At 44.9% G+C, this 26,146-nt stretch overlaps 1 protein-coding gene and 1 pseudogene across 1 annotated transcript in view; both read left to right on the forward strand.

Annotated features, from left to right (window-relative positions):
• Nucleotides 1-5,834, forward strand: part of LOC144774154 (NACHT, LRR and PYD domains-containing protein 12-like) — a 1,547,343-nt gene extending 1,541,509 nt beyond the window's left edge. The window contains exons 11-12 of the mRNA XM_078659170.1: nucleotides 4,678-4,851; nucleotides 5,825-5,834. Of these exons, the coding sequence (XP_078515296.1) occupies nucleotides 4,678-4,851; nucleotides 5,825-5,834 (184 nt within the window). The remainder of the gene's footprint in view (nucleotides 1-4,677; nucleotides 4,852-5,824) is intronic.
• A 3,427-nt stretch (nucleotides 5,835-9,261) lies between these two features.
• Nucleotides 9,262-15,349, forward strand: LOC144772188 (uncharacterized; annotated as a pseudogene).
• The last annotated feature ends 10,797 nt before the right edge of the window (nucleotides 15,350-26,146 follow it).

Consider the following 26,146-nt stretch of genomic DNA (forward strand, 5'->3'; position numbering starts at 1 on the left):
GGAGTTGAAGAAACGGGATAAGCAACTCTGTGACACACCATCTGCCGCAGCTATCACAACCAGGTAACTTCCTGATGCAAGAAGGTGCAGGCAATAGAGTACCTGCATATGTGTTGGTATGGCTTGCGCCCTTGGTGTTTGATGCTCCAGGTATAGGTGCAGGTCCAGAATCAAGTCTAGGATGGTTTGGGGGTGTAGCCTGTACCACGCATGTATTTCTGCCTTAGTCATTTGGAACAGTGTGACACGCAGTCTGTACACACGCTCCTCCCGTCTCCAGACCCTCAGTCCTGCTGCTCACAAACGTAGCCCCTTTGCTATGACGTAGAAGGCTGCCATTGTTTTCACACTGTTGCATTTTGGGGCTGTTTTTATGCACTGCACCTGATTACCACCTGCTCTGGGTCAGTGGTAATTACCGATTCTTAAATACTGATTTTTGACAAATTCGTTATTACCCATTTTATGTACATCGCATTAGCGATTTGCTATCGATTTCTTATTTACCGAATCTGTATTTTGGTGTTTCGGTGTCTGCTGATTGGTAAATAAGGAATCGGTAACTGGTTTCCCTTATTTTTACCGATTCGTTATTACCGATGGCATTCGGTAATACCTACATCACACATGGCTAAATACCGGTCGGTAACGCTGAAATTTACCAAATTTCGGCTTTACCGACCGGTATTAAGCCACCTACATCTGGCCCTAAGTGATTTGTCTAGAATCACAGGAGTTTGAGCAGTCGCTGGGACTCGAACCTGGTTAATGACAGCTGTGGTCTAAAGTTACACGGTCTCCCATTTGGATTTGGTGTTTAAATGGGAGATGAGGGCTTCCAAATATTAACATGTGAAATAACACAAACACATATTCCATATTGCGAATACTGAAAGGTCGGAGCCGAAAAAGCTCCCCCGCTCTTCCCCCAATAAACGTTTGGCAGCAGCAGTAGCACAACCTAACTCGGACCCTGCTTGACAATACACATGATTTAAGGCAGGGCAGGGGTTTAGCTTGTTGGATGCTACAGGAAGCCGTCGTGTGCTACTTCCGAGCAGACTAACAGTCATAAACTAGAAAAAGGCTGCGCTATGAAAACAACGATGTGAAGTTTTCCAAAACACTCCTTTTTTTTTAACTTTTTATAGTGCATTAAAATAAATGAGTAGAAAATCACAAAATACAAAGCAGTGCTTTAGCCAAACCTCAGAATATGGTTTTTCAAGCCAGTAGTATAACAAGGGTACTGACTGTGTTGTGGGTCCTGGCCAGTAGTATAACAAGGGTACTGACTGTGTTGTGGGTCCTGGCCAGTAGTATAACAAGGGTACTGACTGTGTTGTGGGCCCTGGCCAGTAGTATAACAAGGGTACTGACTGTGTTGTGGGTCCTGGCCAGTAGTATAGCAAGGGTACTGACTGTGCTGTGGGCCCTGGCCAGTAGTATAACAAGGGTACTGACTGTGTCGTGGGACATGGCCAGTAGTATAACAAGGGTACTGACTGTGTCGTTGTTCCTGTCCAGTAGTATAATAAGGGTACTGACAGTGTTGCGGGCCCTGGATAGTAGTATAACAAGGGTACTGACAGTGTTGTGGGCCCTGGCCAGTAGTATGACAACTGTACTGACTGTGTTGTTGGTCCTGGCCAGTAGTATAACAAGGATACTGACTGTGTCGTGGGCCCTGGCCTGTAGTATAACAAGGGTACTGACAGTGTTGTGGGCCCTGGCCAGTCGTATAGCAAGGGTACTGACTGTGCTGTTGGTCCTGGCCAGTAGTATAACAAGGGTACTGACTGCGTCGTGGGCCCTGGCCAGTAGTATAACAAGGGTACTGACTGTGTTGTGGGTCCTGGCCAGTAGTATAAAAAGGGTACTGGCTGTCTTGGGGGCCCTGGCCAGAAGTATAAAAAGGGTACTGACTGTGTTGTGGGCCCTGGCCAGTAGTATAACAAGGGTACTGACTGTGTTGTGGGCCCTGGCCAGTAGTATAACAAGGGTAATGACTGTGTCGTGGGTCCTGGCCAATAGTATAACAAGGGTACTGACTATATGTGGGTCCTGGCCAGTAGTATAACAAGGGTACTGACTGTGTCGTGGGCCCTGGCCAGTAGTATAACAAGGGTACTGAATGTGTCGTGGGTCCTGGCCAGTAGTATAACAAGGGTACTGACTGTCTTGTGGGCCCTGGCCAGTAGTATAACAAGGATACTGACTGTCTTGTGGGCCCTGGCCGGTAGTATAACAAGGGTACTGACTGTGTTGTGGGTCCTGGCCAGTAGTATAACAAGGGTACTGACTGTCTTGTGGGCCCTGGCCAGTAGTATGACAAGGGTACTGACTGTGCTGTGAGCCCTGGCCAGTAGTATAACAAGGGTACCCACTGTGTCGTGGGCCCTGGCCAGTAGTATAACAAGGGTACCAACTATATTGTGGGCCCTGGCCAGTAGTACAACAATGGTACCGACTGTACTGTGGGCCCTGGCCAGTAGTACAACAAGGGTACCAACTGTATTGTGGGCCCTGGCCAGTAGTATACCAAGGGTACTGACAGTGTTGTGGGCCCTGGCCAGGAGTATAACAAGGGTACCGACTGTATTGTGGGCCCTGGCCAGTAGTATAACAAGAGTACTGACTGTATTGTGGGCCCTGGCCAGTAGGATTACAAGGGTACTGACAGTGTTGTGGGCCCTGGCTAGTAGGATAACAAGGGTACTGACTGCGCTGTGGGTCCTGGCCAGTAGTATAACAAGGCTACTGACTGTATGTGGGTCCTGGCAAGTTGTATAATAAGGGTACTGACTGTGTCGTGGGTCCTGGCCAGTAGTATAACACGGGTACTGACTGTGTCGTGGGTCCTGACCAGTAGTATAACAAGGGTACTGACTGTGTCGTTGGTCCTGTCCAGTAGTATAACAAGGGTACTGACAGTGTTGTGGGCCCTGGATAGTAGTATAACAAGGGTACTGACAGTGTTGTGGGCCCTGGCCAGTAGTATGACAACTGTACTGACTGTGTTGTTGGTCCTGGCCAGTAGTATAAAAAGGATACTGACTGTGTCGTGGGCCCTGGCCTGTAGTATAACAAGGGTACTGACAGTGTTGTGGGTCCTGGCCAGTCGTATAGCATGGGTACTGACTGTGCTGTTGGTCCTGGCCAGTAGTATAACAAGGGTACTGACCGTGTCGTGGGCCCTGGCCAGTAGTATAACAAGGGTACTGACTGTGTTGTGGGTCCTGGCCAGTAGTATAACAAGGGTACTGGATGTCTTGGGGGCCCTGGCCAGTAGTATAAAAAGGGTACTGACTGTGTTGTGGGCCCTGGCCAGTAGTATAACAAGGGTACTGACTGTGTTGTGGGCCCTGGCCAGTAGTATAACAAGGGTACCGACTGTATTGTGGGCCCTGGCTAGTAGTATAACAAGGGTACCGACTGTTTTGTGGGTCCTGGGCAGTAGTATAACAAGGGTACTGTCTGTGTTTGGGGTCCTGGCCAGTAGTATAACAAGGGTATTGACTATGTTGTGGGCCCTGTCCAGTAGTATAACAATTGTACCGACTATGTTGTGTGCCCTGGCCAGTAGTATAACAAGGGTACTGACTGTATTGTTGGCCCTGGCCAGTAGTATAACAAGGGTACTGTCTGTGTTTTGGGTCCTGGCCAGTAGTATAACAAGGGTATTGACTGTGTTGTGGGCCCTGTCCAGTAGTATAACAATTGTACTGACTGTGTTGTGGGCCCTGGCCAGTAGTATAACAAGGGTACTGACTGTATTGTGGGCCCTGGCCAGTAATATAACAAGGGTACTGACTGTGTTGTGGGCCCTGGCCAGTCGTATAACAAGGGTACTGACTGTATTGTGGGCCCTGGCAGTAGTATAACAAGGGTACTGACTGTGTTGTGGTAACGTGATGGCTGTTATTTCTTCTTGTTACCCGAGTCTTGGTATGGTAGACACAAAGGGACGCTCTAAACTTACTGGGTGAAGAGAAGTAGTCAGAATCGCGTTTTCTCTCTGCTTGAACCCGTCTTAACTTTTCAGCAGCCTGTTTGCTTTATCATGCAGACAGGTCAGTTTGTGGACAGCCAGCCTCGTGTGCACTGCAAACCTCTCCCAGAGTGGGGTGGGGCCATGGAGGCTCGTTCCCACCCCACGCTGCGACGAGTTAGGATATGGGTGGGGTGCAGTGCTGCACCATCGCTGATTGACAAACAGCCTTCGAAACCCAGGGCTTATGCTTACAGCGCCCAGGCTGTTTTCGATCAGCGAGGCTGCAGAGCGTCATAAAGGGGCGGTGCCTTACAGTGCTGTCGGACACCGAGGAAGAGGGATGAGATCAGGTAAGCCCTACAAATCCTGCGACTGCCGGCACGTGCGCTTTAGCACATGTGCCTATATTGGAAGTGCCTTGGTTTCCCTGACCCTTGCGCTGAGCGAGGGTCACACTCATAAGGTTTAATGGATTATACATTTGTTTAAAAAGAATAAGAGATGGCAATTGATGCAGACATTGGAGGGGGGGCGGAGCCCTGCCGCCCTAATGTAGAAACCACCCCTTGGTGTGTCCTTGGAGGGGAGCAAGTCAAGGTCGGGGAGGAAATGAAGATAAAACCGAAGTGACGCCCCTGTCTGTGCTCTGCTTTACTCCTCTCCGTGTCTCTTCTCTCCTGCAGGTTGGATCGCTGCTCCCTCACCGATTCATGCTGCGGAGACCTCGCCTCTGTCCTGGAAACAAACTCATCTCTCACAGAGCTCGACCTGAGCAGCAATGAAGAACTGCGATACACTGGAGTGAAAAAGATGTGTGAAGGCCTAAAACACCCTGGCTGCAAACTACAGACTCTGAGGTACAGAGCTGAGCGGTTCTTATTACGTCATTGATTTCTAAATATACATCATAGGTGGGGCTCATACACATATTTTATAATGTGGAAAATGCACATCCATTCAATGACAATAAAATAAAATGTGTGCAATAAGTGATGTTTGCGAAGGGGGGTACCCAAGTCAGAGGGGTGAGTTTGGAACAAGCACCCATCAATGGTGCAGAAGGGCAGGCTTTAAACCTTGTCTTTCAGGTATTTGGAGTAAAATGCCAAAAACTGCGCAGATCTTCCCATAAGTAGTATATGGTCAGGGATGTAACTTGAAGGGGGTGTAGGCGGTGGAAGACCCTTAATGTTTTCTTAAAGTCTGGTCTCAGCCTCTTGACAGCCCAATGACAGCTGATTGTCACTGTCATGACATCACTGCTGGAAGTTTGAGATTCCCCCTAGTGTGTGCGTGTCTGTGTATTTGTGTGTGCGTCTGTGCGTCTGTGTGTTTGTGTGTGTGCACCTGTGTGACTCCGTGTACCTGCGTGTCTGTGTGGCTCTGTGTACCTGTGTGTGTGTCTGTGAGGCTGTGTGTGTGTGTGTGTGTGTGGCTGTGTATACCTGTGTGTGTCTGTAAGGCTGTGTGTTTGTTTGTGAGTGGGAGGCATGTAGGCAACAAGCACAGTGGTTGGGCCATTAATTTGCCAGCTGGTGCAGCAGGCCCCTGACAGTCAGTGTGTAGGTTTGTGAGACAGAATACAAAATATAACCTGCACTCCTAGCTTTTCTGCGTGAGCGGATTGTGTGACCCTAAGCAATAAGGTAAATGTTCCATCAGTAAGGTGACGCTAACAATGGGTTCATTATCTTTAGGATACTACATAGAATAATTGAAGAAAACATATCTTTGAAAAGGTTCAACGCAATTTAAAAATATGTCTGCACACCTGGAATTTCTCTGTTAAAAGAAATTTTGCTGAGATTCCATATGTTTTACTTTCTTTAGATTGAACTAAAAGTAAATATATAGACCAAGGTTCTCTAAGTGACTTTCCACCTGGTCTCCACAAACTTTTTACTTTTTAATTTCTGATTAAAAGCAGAAATATAGGGCCATATGTATCAACATACCCTTTTGCGATTCCTTAATAGCGATTTTTAAGGAATCGCTATTTAGAAATCGCAAAATGGTATGTATGAAGAAATTCTCTATTTTTTAAAATTCCTTAATTGCGATTAGCAAATTGCTAATCGCAATTAAGGAATAATTTCCCATTCATTTCTATGGGCTAGGAGGCCCATAGGAATGAATAGGAAATTATTCTCAATTTGCGATTCTCAATTTGCTAATCGCAAATTGAAAATAATTTCAAGAGTGCAGTGGTGTCTCAAGAACACCCTGCTGCACCCCTGAAAATGACATGTGTGCACATATGGCGCACATACATGCCCTAAGGGCATGTATGAGCTTCACATGGCACCATTGGATTTTCAATAAAATGCTTTTTTTCAAAGGATTCGCAACTTACCACCAACTATAAGTTGGTGGTAATTTGCGATTCCTTAAGGGCATTTTTGATTTTTTCTTCCTTGATACATTGCATTTAAGGAATCGCAAATTTTGTGATTCCTTATTTTGCACCCAAATTGTTTAATACATACCATTTTATGAAAATGGTTTCGCAGTTTCCGAACCCATTTGGCCGTGATACATATGGCCCATAGTGACTTAGGTTTCTAATTGATTATGAAACTTGGCGCCACTGAATATTAATCATTGTATCCTGACGTGAGAGTGCACTGAACAAAGAGAGTCTATGTTTACAAACAATTCTTTTAAAAAAACAAAAAAATGTTCATTGCATTTTATCCTTTGCTTTTAGATGTGTTGTCTGATTTTATGAATTATATGAAAGAGATGTGAATTATGAATGAGTCCTGAAGAAGGTGGCAGGAAAATAAAAAGATACACCGAAACGCTGCGTCAACACATTGTTCTGAATTAACTTCGTTATTTGACACAATTTATTGACACATTGTTCCGTAGGATATTGTTCTGGGACACAATCTTTTCCATGTTTGCAAAATTAATGTGATAACAAGATAAGTATATTGTTTCATATTTGGATTAATATGCATTAATATGCATTGTGATAATCAGATGTATTGTATTAATAGTTTTAAAGAAATTTTAAATATAAAAAGAAAAGTTACCTTTTTTGTATTGTATGCAATAAAAATGATTTTCTTCAAATAGACTTTTTAGACGTTGAGCATTGGGTCGTGTGACTTGGTTCACTGTATACTACTCGAGGTCAGTGGCACGAAAGGGAATCTTGCTTTTTGTGAGCTATAACCGCCCGGTCCCTTTTGGCTGAACTCGGGGTAACGCTCTCTTTTTTGTGGGGTGTGAGCCTAAGTGACGCCTTTCTTGCACTGAGTCTCCTGTTCTTTCCTCATCCCACCTAAGAGCGCCTTGAAGCGCATCAGCTCAGGGTGGGCGCTACACCAAGGGTCCTGCAAGCGGTTTAATAGACTCCGGGGCTGCTCCAGGCATGGGTTTGGTTGGTCGGCGCATCCTAGGGGTGTCTGGACATGACAGACGGACACAGGGGCTCCTCTGCAGGGCGGGTGTGCCCAGAGGCGGCCCTCGGGGAGGGCGGGCTTGGAGTGTGTATGAAATCCCTGTGGGTGAGTTACCCCGGGTCTGACTGATGCACCTGCTTTTGTTCCACAGCCTGGGGGTTGAGAAATTCTCACATGAGACCCCTGCAGACCTGAGAGAAGCTCTTCTGGAGATGCTGTCACGGGGGGAGCTCAAGCACTACCCATAATGAGAGGCTTCAGTGACTGAGGTCTCTGCAACTGAACTCCAAGGTAAGATTCCTGTGTCTGTCCTGGGGAGGGGTTCTCATGTATTTACAGACAGTTCACTTCAGACCCAAAGGAAAATCCAACAATAATGGAATTCATAAAATGCTGATAAATTGCTATCCATTGTTCTACTCACCCCTCAAAAGAAGTGTTTTTAAATTACACTTAAATATATTAAATTACAGAGATTGTGAGTAGTTTGTGTTAAAAACTGTGGTGTCTGTCCACAGAGAGAAGTTTGTTCGTAGAGAGGGGTCTGTCCTAAAAGAGAGGACTGATCATAGAAATATGTCTGCCCATGGCTCTTCTCCTCCTTCCTCTTCTCTCCTCTTTTGATCCCATCTGTTCCCTTCGATCCTCCTCTTCCCTCCAGTGACCCTGGCTCTTCTCCTCCTTCCTCTTCTCTCCTCTTTTGATCCCATCTGTTCCCTTCGATCCTCCTCTTCCCTCCAGTGACCCTGGCTCTTCTCCTCCTTCCTCTTCTCTCCTCTTTTGATCCCATCTGTTCCCTTCGATCCTCCTCTTCCCTCCAGTGACCCTGGCTCTTCTCCTCCTTCCTCTTCTCTCCTCTTTTGATCCCATCTGTTCCCTTCGATCCTCCTCTTCCCTCCAGTGACCCTGGCTCTTCCCCTCCTTCCTCTTCTCTTCTCTTTTGATCCCATCTTTTCCCTTCAATCCTCCTCTTCCCTCCAGTGACCCTGGCTCTTCTCCTCCTTCCTCTTCTCTCCTCTTTTGATCCAATCTTTTCCCTTCAATCCTCCTCTTCCCTCCAGTGACCCTGGCTCTTCTCCTCCTTCCTCTTCTCTCCTCTTTTGATCCAATCTTTTCCCTTCAATCCTCCTCCTCCCTCCAGTGACCCTGGCTCTTCTCCTCCTTCCTCTTCTCTCCTCTTTTGATCCAATCTTTTCCCTTCAATCCTCCTCCTCCCTCCAGTGACCCTGGCTCTTCCCCTCCTTCCTCTTCTCTCCTCTTTTGATCCAATCTTTTCCCTTCGATCCTCCTCTTCCCTCCAGTGACCCTGGCTCTTCTCCTCCTTCCTCTTCTCTCCTCTTTTGATCCAATCTTTTCCCTTCAATCCTCCTCTTCCCTCCGGTGACCCTGGCTCTTCTCCTCCTTCCTCTTCTCTCCTCTTTTGATCCCATCTGTTCCCTTCGATCCTCCTCTTCCCTCCAGTGACCCTGGCTCTTCTCCTCCTTCCTCTTCTCTCCTCTTTTGATCCAATCTTTTCCCTTCAATCCTCCTCCTCCCTCCAGTGACCCTGGCTCTTCCCCTCCTTCCTCTTCTCTCCTCTTTTGATCCAATCTTTTCCCTTCAATCCTCCTCTTCCCTCCTGTGACCCTGTCTCTTCCCCTCCTTCCTCTTCTCTCCTCTTTTGATCCCATCTTTTCCCTTCAATCCTCCTCTCCCCTCCTGTGACCCTGTCTCTTCCCCTACTTCTTCTTCTCTCCTCTTTGATCCCATCTTTTCCCTTCAAGCCTACATGGTTACCACTGCTCTGAAAAGAGAATGTATTCAGCATAACATCCTGAAGTAATTTGTGTTCTCTCTATTCCACAGGGCATGGACATCAAGTAATGAAACGGACATTCAGACTCCACTGGTGCCATCTGAGGTGCTCTTGAATGACTTTGGCGGAAATTGCACTGAGCAGAAAACATCATAAAACAAAACAAAGAAATAACCGGTTGGCAGCCAGCAGAATCTTTCGGCAAACAACACAAATCAAGAATGAACTAAAAGTGTACACAAATGTTTCATTTTTTCATATCGACTGGAAACGAGTCAAAGGGCACAGCCTATTGAGAAACTATGAGCTCAAGTATGGAAATAGTTACAGTGACCTATCAACAATGAGTACGTCCCAGAAACAACACACTGATGAGAAACCTTATGCATGCACTGAATGTGGGAAATGTTTCAGGTACCCATCATTAATGTATAGGCACCAGCAAAAACACACAGGTGATAAACCACACATGTGTTCTGAGTGTGAGAAAAGTTTTTGTTTTCCATTGTTACTGTATATTCCTCAGCAAATACACATGGGTGCATCGCATGTAGCATCTCCTAGCTATGGGGCGTAAGTGTGGATGGGAAGGGTAAAGATTTAGCAGAACTCTGGGCACCTTTAATGCATCTCCTCTCTCAAGACATGAGAGAAGTGACATGCCTGAAATATTTACAGATCCTCGTGCTTGTCCCCCTGGAGCCCTTGGGCCCCTTTCAATCTTAGGTGAATTTTGCAGATACCCAATATGAATGATAGCGAGCCTTCAACTATTGATGGAACTGGTGCGGAGGTGGGTGGGGGAGGGATTGGGAGGTGGGGGTTGTTTAGTTAGATTGTCCTCTTCTTTGATTTGCTGTTTTGTTCTTACCGATGTCCACAAATAGGAAATCAGTATGACAGTCCTACTCGTTGGCCGTTACTGTGTTAATCCTTCACGTTGTATGTCTTATAGCGATGCTTTGGTATTCGTTTTTGCTCTGCCGGCCTTAGGATGTAGGCATGACGCTGTGTACTATTATTTTGATTTCCGAATAATAAAAATGATTGACTCTAAAAAAAACATGTGGGTGAAAAAGCACAGCTGTGCTCAGAATGTGGAAAGACTTTTAGGTTCCCAGAAGCATTGATTCAGCACTTTCAAATTCACACTGGAGAGAAACCATGGGGCACATGCATCAATGTTCCGTACTGCGATTCGTAATTTGCGAATTTTAAGGAATCGCATCTTGCGAATCGCAAAACGGGATGCATCATTATTTTTTATTTAATTTAAAGAATCGCAAAAAATCGCTTTTTTTTGCGAATTAAATATCGCAAATTAAATGCGATTTTATGTGCGATTTCTCATTTTGCGAATTCGCAAAAAAATCGCAAATTTGCGAATTCGCATTTTGATGCATTGGATTGAGGACACACCCAGGAAGCCTACACACTAATTGAATGCACCTGAGACCCAGTTTGAACTAGGGAGTGGCAGTTGGTCAGTACAGCTTTGTTTGCTGAAACTGGAGGACTCTTTTGTGAGAGCTGCAGAGGGAGAAATGGAATCATAAGTTGGAAGTCAAGACCTTCATCCTAGAAAAAGAAAGATGAAGTTTAGTGAGCAGGAGTTGCAGATATTAATAGAGGAGGTTGCTGAAAGGCAGGAGGAGCTTTTTGGGAAATTTTCTTTGAAGGTCCCAGAAGCAGTCAAAAGAAAACATTGGCTGGCCATTCAAGCCAAGGTAAATGCTGTGGGGGTTGCCCACAGAGACATCACCAACCTGCAAAAAAGGTGGTATGACTTACGCTCTCGCGCAAAAGAAAGGATTGCGACATGGATGAAAAGTGCACAAAAAACTGGTGGAGGCCCTCCCAAGGACACACCTACTACCCCCCTTGAGGATTTGGTTGAGGGGACGCTTATGACTGAAGCTGTGATTGGAGTTATTCAGATAGACACCTCTGAGCATGCTGCCACTTCCCAAGGTATGTGTCCATTGTAAATAGCTCATTAATTATTTTTTCCATGCCCTTGGTGTGCAAGATGTTATTAGACATAGTATTAAAGCCCATGTGTACACCCCTTTAAGAATAGGACACTTTGCTTTTCCTTATGGCAGTTAAAAAGGCATTTTATTGAAGGAAGCAGTGCATCATTGGAAATGTAGTTTTTCATATATTTTTTTAAAACTATGTAACTTTTTCCAAATAGAAGATATGAAATGAAACATCACAAAATGAGTATTCAATATGCTAGCATTCATACATTTTATTTGTAAAGAAATGTGCATTGCAATGTACATTAACACATGTTACTTCAAATCAAACATATACTGAATGCACTTTATCATTTGTAGATTATGAGAAAGAAACTGAAATATATGTCTGTGAAGAAAACAACCAGGAATCTGAGAACACATGTGATCCACAGTCCCAAATATCTTCTAAACCTGTGCACACATTGCAAGTCAGGAAGAGAGTGCGCCAGCTTCTGAACTCAGACACAGAGGAAGAAAATAATGTCACTGAAGTAGAAAAGCAAATTGCTGCAATCCCAGACAACACTGACAAACAGTCAAGTCGGTGAAAAAAAACTGCAAAAATTCTTCAGGAGAAGGCCACGGTCCACAGTTCAAAGAGACTCCTTAGATGATAGCCCCCTTGCCAGTGCTGTAGAAGTTAAATTATTGAAAGTGCAGCCTCTGCAAGGGAAGGACATGAGAATAATGAAGGGGAAACTCAGTGATATCAATGAAAATGTAATTGCAGTGAACAAAAATTTGACAAAACTAACAAAAGTGATTGAAGGTGCACAAAAGGCCTCATGTTCACAATTTGAACGCATAGCAAGTGCATTGGAGAACATCACTCATGGAATGGAAGGCCAGAGAATTGCAAATTGCAATAGACACATGAGGTCAATGATGAGCATGCACACATATGCCAGGGCATTAAATAGAGTTACCTCCAGCAATGCACGAGTAATGAAACATACTATTTCCATTCAAAAGGACATCCGGCAATGTTGTGGGGTACTCTGTGAGGGTATGCTGTCCATGAGAAGTGCTGCAACTGTGATGCAGCCTAAAGATAACCTTAACAAATCTGATGAAGGGGGTTCAAACATAGATAATGAAGTCAGCAATGACAAAATTAAACCTAAAGATTTGCCTGACCGCCGTAGTGCAAGAGGTCAAGATATGAGTGCAGGAAAATCAAAAAATTCTGAGAATGTCAAAACCAGAGCTTTAGGTTTGTGTGGTAGAAAGAAATAATTTTCATTATTAATTAGATAATGTTGCTATGATTTCATGTTATTTTGAAAATTACTCCTTCACTGATTGAAAGTTGTATTCTTTTACTCTTAAAATTACAAGCAGTATTATATTTAGAAGTGCCATGCTCTACCATCTTTTGTGAAATGTAAAAAAAATAGACAAAGACATTACATTAAACTCACCTTTGGTTAAAAATAGTGTTGAGTGATTTCTGCCCTTCTTCTCCTCCCTTCTGCTGCGTCAGGTCCATGCAATCTTGGCTGGTGTTGTTGAGGCTGGTTGTCAATATTTGGCAGCATATCCTCCATATCAAGTTCAAGGCCTCTCCTAGTAGCTATGTTGTGGAGGATAGCGCAAGTTGCAACAATTTTGCAGCAGACATCTGGACGGTATTGCAATGCTGCACCAGTCATATGCAATATCCTAAACCTAGACTTCATGACACCAAAAGTCCTCTCAATGATACTGCGGGTTGAGATGTGGGCATGGTTGTATTGCTGTTCTTTGTGGGTATTTGGAGTCAGATAAGGTGTGAGTATGTATGACCTCAAACCATATGCACTATCACCTAAGTCAAAAAATACAAGTTGGAAATGAGTATCAATTACATGCAACAGCATAACATTTACAAACTTCTCATATTGAAAGATTGCATTTACCTAGTAAATATCCATCTCCAAATTCTCCAGCAAGCAAGCGAGCATGGATGGCACTGTGTTTAAAAATGTAGGAGTCATGAGCACTCCCTAGATATCTTGCAACTAAGTCAGTGATGATTCTTTTAACATTGCAGACTGTTTGAATATTTAAGGAATGATAATTTTTCCTGTTTCTGAAAATATATTCATTAGCAGAAGGGGGACAAATGGGAACATGAGTTCCATCGACACATCCTATTACATGTGGGAAATGTAGAAGTCTAATTTAGTCTGCAACAACTCCTGCTGGGTTGTAGGGAATTGTATGTGATGGTTTATTCTATGTAGCATTGCATGTAGAAAGTCTCTAAAAAATCTGGACAATGCACTCTGTGACACCCCCCCAGCAACAGCAATGACACCTTGAAAGGAGCCCGAGGCTAGTAGATGAAGACAACATAACACCTGTACATGGGTGGGTATAGCTTTAGTCCTAGCTGTTTGCCTTTGCAATATGGGGTCTAGTTCTGCAATCAGATCTAAAATTGAGTCTACATTAAGCCTATACTTATAATATATGTCTGCCCAAACAAAGTGATGCGCAATCTAAAGATTCTTTCACTCAGTATTCTTCGCCTCCTCCCTGCTGCTCTCAAACGCCACCTACGTGCCATCACAATCACTGCTGCCATCCTGGAAGAGTTGCTGAGGGTCTGTGAGACCCCTTTTGTTGTTGCCTAACCAATTGCACATGTTTCTGTTTGCGAAAAAAAAAATAGCACCTGCTCACACTTCTTCTTAAATTAGGAATTCTTAATAGGGATTTCTATGGAAATCGCAAATAGCGATTTTTCATGCATACCGGTTTTCGCAATATATTTTAGAATTCCTTATTTTTGCGAATTTGTGACAACTCGCAAACCCGTTTGCGAGTAAATAAAGAATCGCAAAATAAATTGCGATTCCTTAACATGGAAATAATTTGATGCATACCAAAAACAGAAATTGCATTCGCAAACGGCTAATTTTAGCTATTCGTACTATTTGAGAATGCAATTTCTGTTGATGCATGTGCCCCCATATACATGTTTTGAGTGTGGAAGAGTTTTAGGACCCAATGGTCATTTGATACATATCAACAAATACACACTGGAGAGAAGCCATATTCATGTAAGGAGGGTGGAAGGTGCTTCACTCACTTTTCGGGACTAACTCAACATGAACAAAGACACACTGGTGAGAATCCCTACAAATGAAGTGAATGTGGAAAGAGATTCAACTCCTTAACATCATTGGGTCGTCACCAGCGGACACACACTGGTGAGAGACCATTTGAGTGCACCATGTGCTGGAAAGGTTTTAGGGAACTATCATCTTTGTACACGCACCCGAGTATACACACCGGTAAGACCCCTTTTGTTTGTTCAGAGTGTGGGAAGGCTTTCCGATTAAAAGCAACATTGCAGCGACATCAGTGGAAACATACTGGTGAAAAACCATATAAATGTAAAGAGTGTGGGAAAGGTTTGAGTGACCTCTCATCACTGTATAATCACCAATTAATACACACAGGTGAAAAGCCATTTCACTGCAGTGAGTGTGGGAAGGCTTTCAGATTAAAGACTTTTTTTCAGCAACATAAACAAATTCACACAGGTGAAAAACCAAACTCCTGTTCCGATTGTGGGAAAGCTTTTAGATTGAAAGCATGTTTTATGCAACACCAACAAATACACACAGGTGAAAAACCTTAAATATGTTCAAAATGTGGGAAAGCGTTCAGATTGAAAGTATCATTGCAGCATCACCAGTGGAGACATACTGGTGAAACTGCATATACATGTATTGAGTGTGGAAACATGTTCAGATTTCAAAGATCATGCCAGCAACACCTGAAAATTCACAAAGGAGTAAAACTGTTTGCATGCTCAGACTGTGGAAAGTCTTTCAGGTTAAAGGACTCTTTCCGGAAACACCAACAAATGCACACAAGCAAGAAACTGTACAAATGATCAGAATGTGGGAAGGCATTCAGATTAAAAGGCTCTTTTCAGAAACACCAACACATTCACACAGGAGAGAAACCGCACACCTGTTCAAAATGTGGGAAGGTTTTCAGATTGAAAGAATCATTTCAGATACAGCAATGGAGGCATACTGGTGAAAAACCATATAATAGTACTGAGTGTGACAAATGTTTTCGTATGCCAGCGTCATTGCATATACACCAGGTGACACACAGGAAATGAACTATGTCAAATTACCAAGATCCATATGCGAGCTGCAGATCACAGTGCGGTACTCTGGCAGGATAACCTTAACCTTGCATTCATCTGATTTATAAATTGTGCACTAATATTACTTCTTTTAATAGTTCTACACAGCGTAAAATTGCAGTATAAAATGCTATATAAACAAGCATTGCCAAAGCTAATATGTATGGGATGCATTTTATAAGCCAGAAATACTGGGAATTTCAGTAGTCATCAATTGCACTGAATTTGTATTTAGCAGAGACCCAGCCGCAGGAGAGAAGCCAGATGTGTTGTAACTTGGTTGCTAGACATCAAAGGTTGGTTCTTCAAATGGAAACAACACAAGGAACGGCTCCTTTGTTATGCTTTGAAATGTATTTTATTTTTCCCAATATTGAAACAAAATGTCTAGCTGTGAAAAAATGATTGCTTTTTGTACACAGTTCATGCAAAGTACAAAACACTGAATTTAACATAAAGTGTGATAATTGGGTCTGCTTTTTGCTATAAACAGTCCCTTGTGCACTGCATTAGAGCATCTTCATAGGAGGTTGAATGATAAACTAAGCAGCCATAGCATGAGTTGAGAGCTGTGTACCTACTCTTATTTCCTGCAGGAAGTGAATTCAATCACTGAGCCGTTTGGACAGCCGCACGTGTCCTCTGGTTTGAGATTTGTTGCACAAACAAGTAAAGCTCGCCTGGAATGACGTGCTGTAGGTGGATGGTACTATGGAGTTTTTGTTAAAGGAGGTGGGCCCTGAGCCTTGAACAGCAGGAAAAGCTGTAGCCGTCGTTGAAAGCTGAAGCTTTAGGCCTCTGGTAACCATTAAAGAGCTTAGAGGGTGGAAGAGAAGTATGACCTGGAATAGTTTTGCAGCTGCGTTCTGGGTTCTGTATCTTTGTAATTATTAGGTGAGCTGCTCCAAGCTTTATATCTTTCATGTCATCTAATAGGGAGAGCCCCGGGCTGGTGGTGATTGGCACTTTTGATGGAATTTTAAATACAAGACTATTGAACATAGACATCTCATCCTGTAAATCGATCCCTTTGTAACCTGGATCAATCGAAGTGCCAGCAGGAGGCTGATATTCAATGTTGCACCTAAAATCTTTATTTGGAGTGTCGGCTAGGAATTGGGCACATTTGACCATATAGTAGGTAAGGGTGTCCACAGAGGGTGTTAATTCAAGCTAGTATCTCAGTTTTTAATGTTTTGGCTTGAGTTAATTTATTCGCATCCACAGCTCTGGCTGCAAGGCCTTGGCCAATGGAACACGACTATAAGTTGGATGGGTTTCACCTTTACTGTAATCCCTTTGTCATTCACCTAGTTGTAGAAGTTGAGTTTGAAAGAGGTGATCAGCTCCTTTAGTGGTCTGAGGTATATGTTGAAGGAGAGATGTGAATCCTTGGGAATCTCCAGCAGCGAAGGGAAACTAGTTGGACAGACGGTGAGTGCTCCCCCGCTCCAGTGATCCTTGCCCCTCTCATTACTCAGAGTGCCACAGAGGCGCGGGTAAACGGCCTTCTTTTCTTGAGGTACCTCAGAGTCCTGGGTACAGGGGCCTCTCCATCACTTCTCTCAGACACCTCAGCGGCCTCCCCAATAGGTGCATCACATACATGCCGACATTTTGCCTCAAGAAAGTGAGAGATTTTAAAAACAAATCAGGCTCATCATCGCGCCACAGAAAGCCTCGCTGCCCATGGGACTTCAAACCCCAGCCTGCCTTACGGTTGGAACCGCCGCCAATGCCCCCTGACCACGCCCGGAGGTGCAGAGAGTGTGCTTGTGTTTCCTGCGACGTGGGAGCCCATCATCGTGCCACAGAAGGCCTCGCAGCCCAGGGGACTTCAAGCCCCAGTCTGCTTTGCGGCTGGACCTGTCGCCAAAGACCCCTGAACTTGCTCAGAGGTGCATTAAGAGTGCTCGGGCTCGCGGTGCATGCGCGGGCATGCCTGGTCCGAAGGTGGGCCCACCTGTGCCTGTCAGAGCAAGGAAGAGGCTCGGCTGGGCCTGCCCTCTTAGTCTTACGGTGTATGTGCGAGCCTCCTGGTAATGTTTTCTGATCCTAAGAAGATTAACTGAGTCTCTTCTCTATAGTAAGTTGTGTTTCCGTACTTCTGGCAGTGACTCTTTAATTGTAAAATAACTGAACCCTGTAAAATGGCTAAAGGGAAGCAAGAGGGGAACAGGGAGGGGACATCAAAGATCCTCCAAAATTCCACACTTGATTGCTTCCTGACAAAGGCTGCTACATCTATAGACAAGGACATTCTGGCAGTCAAAAGACGGCTTTCCCTTGGGGGTAGCTCCCTCACTATGAATCAAGATTTAGTACACAGTAGGGTGTTTGTGGACACTGATCCAGGTAACAATGAAAGAACACAAATACCAGCAGGACCCCCACTACCCACCGTGAAGTCTCTTCCCCACATCAAAAGTCTCTGTCATCTGGCACTCCTGTCAAAAGGAAGAAAAAGCTGAACCACTTGGAGCCCTTAGCGGGTGCAAAGACTAGGACAAAGAAAAAGCTGCAGGAACCCCCACAGGAGACTAATCGTACTCATCCAGTACTAGCCATCGTGCAAGAACCTCAATCTGCTTCAGAAGCTATCTTAGCTCCATCTCTGTGAGACCTCGACTCTTTATTTGTTCGGTTTGAAAGATTATTATCTAATAACCTTTCACTTATATTGTATAGACTTGACAAGCTCAAGGACAATGTGGAAAATGTAATGAAATCTTTTGCGTGTCTTCTGGATGGAGAAGGAAAAGACAGAGCATCACACCCGGATTGCCCCACCCTGAGTGGATCATATGGCTCCAAAGATTTCAATAATAGGAGGGGGAACAACAATAATAAAAGCCGACAATTCGCTCCTGTAGACACCCTAGGGGTCCCAGTGTCTGCTTTTGGGGAAGATCAATCTAAAAATGGAGCACTGAAGCAAACTAACACATCAGTTGGGAGCAAGCAGGCCGGTGGTAGATGTAGGTCTAAAACTCAGAGCCCTAAAACTAATGCAAAGGGTAATGGACCATCGAGACAACCTTTCTGTCTGACAAAAGATGAGGCTTATCCATATAATGCGTTAAATGAGGTAAGACTGGATCTTCCACCTGATTGCTGTCCATAAGTCGCAATCTTAATCAATGTTCCCCCGCTTAAGGGCAGTTCACAAGAAACCACAGCCCAACTAAAAAATAAGGTATGTTATTGGCTATCCCAAAACACAGAGTACAGAAACTCCAGTTATCATGACATTCTGTTGCTAAGAAGAGTAAGCTGTGTTCATCCCCTCTATAAGTCCACTCACGAAGATTGCATTGTGATAGATTGCCGAAACCCTGATCTCGCAGGGACTTTAATCAGGAGTGTGAGAAATCAATCCAGATGGGGCCCTGAATATGGGATAGGCATAATGCCACGAGGTTTCTTTTACAGAAACAACTTCAACCCAGTGGCCCAGTCAGTTCACAAAACGTCAGAGTAACACGGTTTGAGTGGATGAAGAAGGAGCGATACCCCTTTGTAACTAGCAATAGATATGAAGCATTAACAGAATTGGATGAACTGGATTGACTAAAGCCTAGTAATGTTGTTTCTTTGGCAGCCCAAGGTACACCTCAGGCCGGCAATCCTGTGGAGGATCAAACATATCTCAGCCCCAAAGGATTAGTGGATTGCATCCTGGCTAGCCCACCTGAGAATAATGCCTCTACCAGAGACCCCCCCAAGTGATAGCCTCCAAACAAGATACCCACCGCAGTGAAGATCAATCGCTGATTCGCAGTCGAGTATCATAACCTGGAATATTGCAGGGATACGGTCCAAACGTAATGATCCGGAGTGGGGCAAATTAGTGGATAATTGTCGCATCTGTCTGTTTCAAGAAACATGGTCAACAGAACGGATCCACAGGGTGGGTTTTGTCACGTTTAATTTAGAAGCAAGACAGTCCTCATCTGGCAGACCTGCGGGAGGGATGCTGATCTGGGTCAAGACGACTCTTGCTTGTAAAATTAAGCGCCTTGACATGGACTCACAGGAGTTCCTTGGTATTGATTTGGTCTCGTTTAAAGGGGATATCCATGTTAGGATAATTAATATATATAATCGGTTCAAAAGCCACCATAACACTCATAAACTTCCTGGAAACCGCTAGAAATATGTACCCCCTTATCAGAGCAGGTGACTTTAACACAACATATGAGCCTGTAGAGTATGCTCAAGAAATAGTTCAGGAGGACGAAGAAGCTAGAGGTCTCAAAAGGCTTCCGATCCCAACCCTTAAAAGATGGACCAGCGTTGGGCAGCAAGTTCTGTCATTCACTCTTGCTTATGGGGTGCGTGCGTGTAATGGAAGGACACACTCCGATGCTAACGCAGATTACACCTTTAAGAGGGGGAACGTCAAAAGCAGAATTGATTTTATCATGGTAGAGCTTGATCTTCAGCCACAAGTTATTGATATGATTATCCTCAATCGTGATGATAGTTACCACAATGCATTGCTCTTAGGTCTTTCTGGGCTCCCTGTTTAACAGCCCCAGTCAAACCATGCATTTTATGAATTTGTGTTTTTAATAATTTGTGATTTTAATGAATGTTCCTATTAATGATAAATAAATAAAATCTCCTTTGATATTTTATATGTTTTTCTGTAAATTTGTAATTTTGATGAGTACCACAATTGTTGACACACATTTGTAAGTACGTTGCGTATTTGTGATTTATGAATGTGGTTCATTCGTGATCTCATTCCAAGGGAAACACTTTCTTTTATAGTATAGTCAATTCATTGGCACCCTGTCCCTTGGCCATTGGGGCCACTCCCTCCTTTATTATGAATAAGTGGGACGACCCGCAGTCTATTACAAAAAGAAAATGGTACCACAGCTAAAAAATATTGCACTGGAACTTTTCCGATCTTTCTGGCAATGAGTCCAGGTCACTTGGCTCTTTAACCACATGTTTTCTAAGTGTAAAAAGCTGTTTTAACTTTGATACTTACATGGACGATGTTGAACCACCCCAAGCATGAGCACTTTACATACAATTTAGATTTGGCACCTTACCCCTGGATGCCATGAGAAGCAGGTGGGCGAACATTAATATAACCCCTATGTGTCCATCCTTTAACTCCACTATAGAAACTATCAAACTCTATGTGGCAGATATTCAAGCCCCCTGCGCCACCAGTGCATCACTTTTCATGATGCACCGGCGGGCGCATTTCAGCACCAGAAAAGCCAACCTGCGTGACTTTTCCTGTCCTTGTAAATACGGCCCCTTCACACGCAGCACTATGCGTGAAAGGGGCGTTCCATGGGTGTTGCTGTGGGTGCTCCCACTCAACACCCATGGAACAAGATCCATCTCCAGATTTACAAAGAATCATAAATCTGGGAATGCATCAGAATGCTACGCCACCCTAGAGGCGCAACGAGGAGAAATGTTTTCCTTCTCCTGGTTTTTTCCCCTTTCAATGTGTGGTGCATTCTACAGCACACATTGAAAGAGGAAAATGCCTGTAGTCATTGTTTTTGTGCAGAAAGGGGCCCCTTCCTGCACAAAAACAATCTCCCCATGACCCAGGCATCCTTGCACCATGGTGTAAGCGTACCTGCGCCAGCGCATGGCAGCAGTTTGTGCGCCAGCGCAGGGGAGAGCTCAGGAATGCGACATATTGTTGTAAATATGTCTCATTTCTGTGCTTCGGAAGTGCCACAGTGTGGCTGTTGTGAACCATTTTGGAACACTATTGTAATGTTCCCGATTCATGCCCTTATATAGGTATGAATCACTATGTCCTTATATAGGCATAAGAAACTTGGCTCTTCTGCAGTGAGGGAAACAGCTTCTACATTTACCCTGCCACCTTGTCCAGACCTCACCTGCTTTCCCTGGGGGTCATCTGCTTCGCTGCGCTGCACCGCACTGCCGTGAGGGAAATGGCCAGGCGGGTGCAGCCTACACATCTAGCAGGCATTGTGGGGACGCGCAGAGAGGACGTCATCAGAGGGTGCCGGAGGCCCTCTTCTGCAGCGCGGCCCTCCTGCATCGCGGGAAGCGCGTGGGCGCGCATGGGCAAAGCCCGAGCCAAGGGCGGGCCCATCCTTGCCCATCATCGCCAGGAAGAGGCAGGGCAGGGCCACCCCTCTAACGACGAGGACCCTGCGTGGAAAACTGGACCTGAGGAAACGTACTGTGTCTGTGAGTGACTAGAGTTTTGGAATCCCATATTTGTTGTACTTCAGTATTAAGTGAATACCATTTTTAATTGCTTTTTGCATTTTACCCCTATTTTCAATGAACATTACTTCTGGACTTATTACCTCGGATCCATGCTAATTTTTAATACTGTGCGCCCTGGAACAATTGTGTGCCCTATTTGTACTGTTTAGCATGCGCCACTTTATTTAAGTTCAAACGTAATTTGTACTCTATTCTTAGTGGGTCACTTAAAGCGTTCAGCTTCAGCTTAGTGAGGACCTTCCCACTGCAAAATTGAGCAGTTTAACATTAACTACAATAAGTACAAGTTATAAACACGATGGGCAAAAGGAAACCAACTGCAAGTTATACTCCAAAAGCACCTAGTAAACATGCCCCTATTGAATTACCTAACAGGGGCTGTTGGAGAACTAGAAAGACAGATTAACACGGTAGAAGAGACACTAAACAATTTCACGACAGGCCCGTCATTATCGCAGCAAAAGTCTACAGATATTATAGAGATACGTGAAGTGGCACAAGTCTGTGTGAGAAAAACCCACCCAAAAATGTCACCTGTATTCAAGCAAATACAGAACACCTCCGCACGACTCATCCTGGACATCCCCCGACACAGCCACATCTCCGGCCACCTGAGAGACCTGCACTGGCTCCCCGTCAACAAGAGAATCACGTTCAGACTCCTCACCCACGTGCACAAGGCTCTCCACGACCTGGGCCCCAAGTACCTCAACAACCGCCTGACCTTCTACACTCCCACCCGCCAACTACGATCGACCAGCCACGCCCTCGCCGCCGTCCCCCGCATCCGAAGAGCCACCATGGGAGGAAGATCCTTCTCCTACCTGGCCGCCAAGACTTGGAACTCCCTCCCCATCCACCTCCGCCTGACCCAAGACCACCTCTCCTTCAGGAAGCAACTCAACACCTGGCTGTTCGAGCAGTAGCGGACCCCTCTCCCCCATGTGCCTTGAGACCCTCCGGGTGAGTAGCGCGCTATACAAATTTCTTGATTGATTGATTGAAATAATGGTTGCGCGCAGATAATTTCGGATGACATCTTCGAAGGGGGACCAAACACTGATTAACTTTCATTAGAAAGCCAGCAAACCCCCCCTAAATTGATGGCACCCTATAAAACTTCACTAGATATTATTCAAATCCATCTGACCCCAGCTACCATGTCGAAAGCAACCAAAATTCAACCAAGAAAGATCACGGGGAACCTGCAGGGAGCCAAAGGGAATACACAGAAGGAAGCGGTTACTATACGCACTTCAAGGGGGAAGACAACTGGTCCCGATTTCTCGAATGTTAGGAGCAACCTGCAATCTGAGCTCAATGATCTTAAGGTGCTCATGACACAGTCCATCAATGCTCTAGCATGCAGGCTTGATAAAATTGAGCTGGGCATAGATAAAATCTTTGCAGACCGCCACAAATCTGTAACAAACTGTGTTGCTCCACTCCAGGCATTACTGAATAATCTGACGCGACTAGAAAAACAAGCTCTGAACACTATCCCAGTATCTTTAAACAGTCTACATACTTTTAAAGAACAGGGTGGGAGTCAGGTTTCTGGTAAAAACACCCCTGGGATCTTTGGAACAACCACCTTCTAAGAAGTTAAGGGAATTAGATCCAATGAGCGGGGTTGGGAAGGCTTTGCACTAAGGGATGATTGGCGGCGGGGGGTAGATCATTGACTGTACTTAATAATGATACCAGATTAAAACATAACACACAAACACTTAGCCTCTCACCAGCAGCCACTCCATATACAATCATTTTAACAAACGTTCCACGGCTAGCTGCATCAACTACGGAATCCTGGCAAGCCCTTAGAAATTAAGCTATCCACTGGTTGGGAAATAGGTCAGGCCTAACCAGTGACCTTTTTAGGGAATTTAAGATGGAGAGAAGAATAGGCTGGGTGGGTGAAAACAGAAAACTATATGAAGGCGATTGCATAGTTCTTTCGCTGGGCTCACCAGCGTTGGTGAGGGAAACTCTAAAAAGAACTCATAACCTGAACTCACCAAATGCCGGTATTCAAGTTTACCCACTGGGCTTTTTCTATCAACCAGTAATTACAAGCTCGGGTATGTCCAGACACACCTGGGATGGCCCACGTTATAATTTACCTGTGTCAAATAGCTTTGAACTTCTAACCACTCTATCAAAAAGAGTACACTTATGTGGGAGCAGTAATATCGCTCCTACTGAAATTATCGATCGACCTCCCTCGAATATTCTGACCCCCGACGAACGCATTGAAGTAGGTGTGAGTATCTTAAATGCCCATGAAGTTGCAGGGGGGTTCCTAGCAAAACTAACATCCAACAGCTGGGGGCACGTAAAAATCTATACAGGAACTTTGCAGGATTAAAAAGCAAAGTGATCGACATGGCCTGGCAGAATTTTATCTGTAAATTTGACGCCTTATGTCTGCAAGAGACTTGGGTCACGGACTGTATACATATTAATGGGTATAAAGCATAACACACCCCCGCAGTAATATCACTCAGTGGGAGGCCAAAAGGGGGTCTAAGCGTTTATATTTCAAACCTGTTGGGGGCCCATACCACCAGGATGTCTAGTTCAGAAGCCTATTATCAAATTGTCCTGATACATATGGGAGGTTCCTGTACTCTAGCTGTGATCAACTTTTATAATAACGCGGAAAGTGCGCAGCTGGGTGACATACTTGAGAAATGAAGTGGGGACATTGCTAGCCTAAACTTAAACGGTCAATCAGAGATAAATCCCATTTGGGGTGGGGATTTTAACGTCAGCTTGTGCCCGCTAGCTGAAATAGGGAAGTGTGGCATTGCTCTAGATGAAGGCGATTCACCAATCCACTTCCAACGCACAGCAAAAGGGGAATTATTCAACGAGATCATGTTTAAACATGATCTGGGATTTACTAACTGTTTGTGTGAATCGATAGTGGAGTTTGGACCCACCTTCATCGAAAGAGGTGCTAAATCACCCATTGACTCTATTATTATGCCAGATCGCCACGCAACCCTTATAAAGGCATATGAAATCCATCAAAATGTGTAAAACCTGATTGCCCACTGGATTGGATGGTGACATCCCACTGTTTAGTCGCACAAAGCAGAAAGAATACAGACGCAGACTGATGTGGTTTGGTGCAGGTTTTTACTCTATAAAGAGCACAGACACCGGTTCAAGTATTACTAAGAGTTACACCACTCTGTTCCTATGGTTGCTGTCTAAACCGTCCTCCGCATGAGTGTCGTACTGACACTCTCCAACGGAGGGCACTGTGCTAAGCAGTGGCCGACAATGCCACTAGACCCTCGAACAGCTAGCCAGCTGTTCTGAAACCGTCCCCCGCAGTGGTGCTGGTCCCAGCACCTTCCAACGTGGGGTACAGCACGTCCTGGTTAAGTATGCACCAGAGACACAAGAGTCAGCAATTGTCTTGCCAGTGCTTGTTAAGTTTGGGATAGCTTACGAGCTGCTGCTCTTCCAGTTATCCCACACGAGGGTTTGAATTGTCTTTTAATGATCAAGGAGAATGAGCTGCTGCTCTCTCTCACCGGTTTGGGAATCCTGTCAGCGTGCAACTGACGAGGTCTGTCTTGTAACCGGGGCACCCGAGTTTGTGTACAAGCCGAGTCAATTTCGAACTCCAGGGTCGGGATGACCAGTCGGTAAGGCTACGGGCATCTAAGGCTAGACAACGAGTTCTTTGAGTGAAACTCAGAACACAGAGCAGGGAACGCTTTTCCCTTACCTTTCCGGCGTCTTCCCTCGGTATCTTCAATATCCGATGCTGTCGCCCGGCGCCGCTTCTGTTTTTATGCGTCACCGCATTTCGCGCATGCGCGGCGCACAGGCTCACGGGACCTGTAGTCCTCTCGGCTTCGCGGCTGTTCGCGCCTGCGCGGCGCACAGGCTCACGGGATACGTAGTCCCTTAGTCAGCCGTTCTGGTAGTTTCCTGCCTTCGGCCAGGCGCACAGCAGAGCTGAACATGACAAAATGTCATGAGTGACCACCTGGCACTAAGCGTGAGTATAGCTACTCCAAACCTAGCACCCGGCAAACGACACAATAAGATCATGGGCGTTAAGAATAACGAGTTGGCCAGAAAAAAACAGATATATTATCTGCTGGGCGAGTCGGGATACGATGGAGTTAAATAAATCCATCATTAGTAAAGCATTAGATCCAATTCTCATTTGCCTAAGCGACCACCCCACAGATGACGAAGTTTTAAGTTCTTTTAACAATATTACTGAGGTGGTTACAACTGTATTAACCTCAGATAGCAAAGGTCCGCGTAACCCTAGGAAGGGTTGGTTTAATAAAGAGTGTACCTAAAGCCACTCAGATCTAAAGAAAGCCTTGCGTAGGGAGGTATGGGATAACCAGGAGATTAGGATTTGCAGGTAGACATATAATGTAGCAAGGAAAAAAAGGATGGCCGAGCTAAAAGAAAAGGCATGGAAGCAGCTGAGCATAAAGATATTCGCAATTTCTGGATGGCAGTAAATGCCCCTTTTCTTAATAG

Source organism: Lissotriton helveticus, chromosome 8 (assembly GCF_964261635.1).
Source record: "Lissotriton helveticus chromosome 8, aLisHel1.1, whole genome shotgun sequence".
NCBI classification, from domain to species: domain Eukaryota; kingdom Metazoa; phylum Chordata; class Amphibia; order Caudata; family Salamandridae; genus Lissotriton; species Lissotriton helveticus.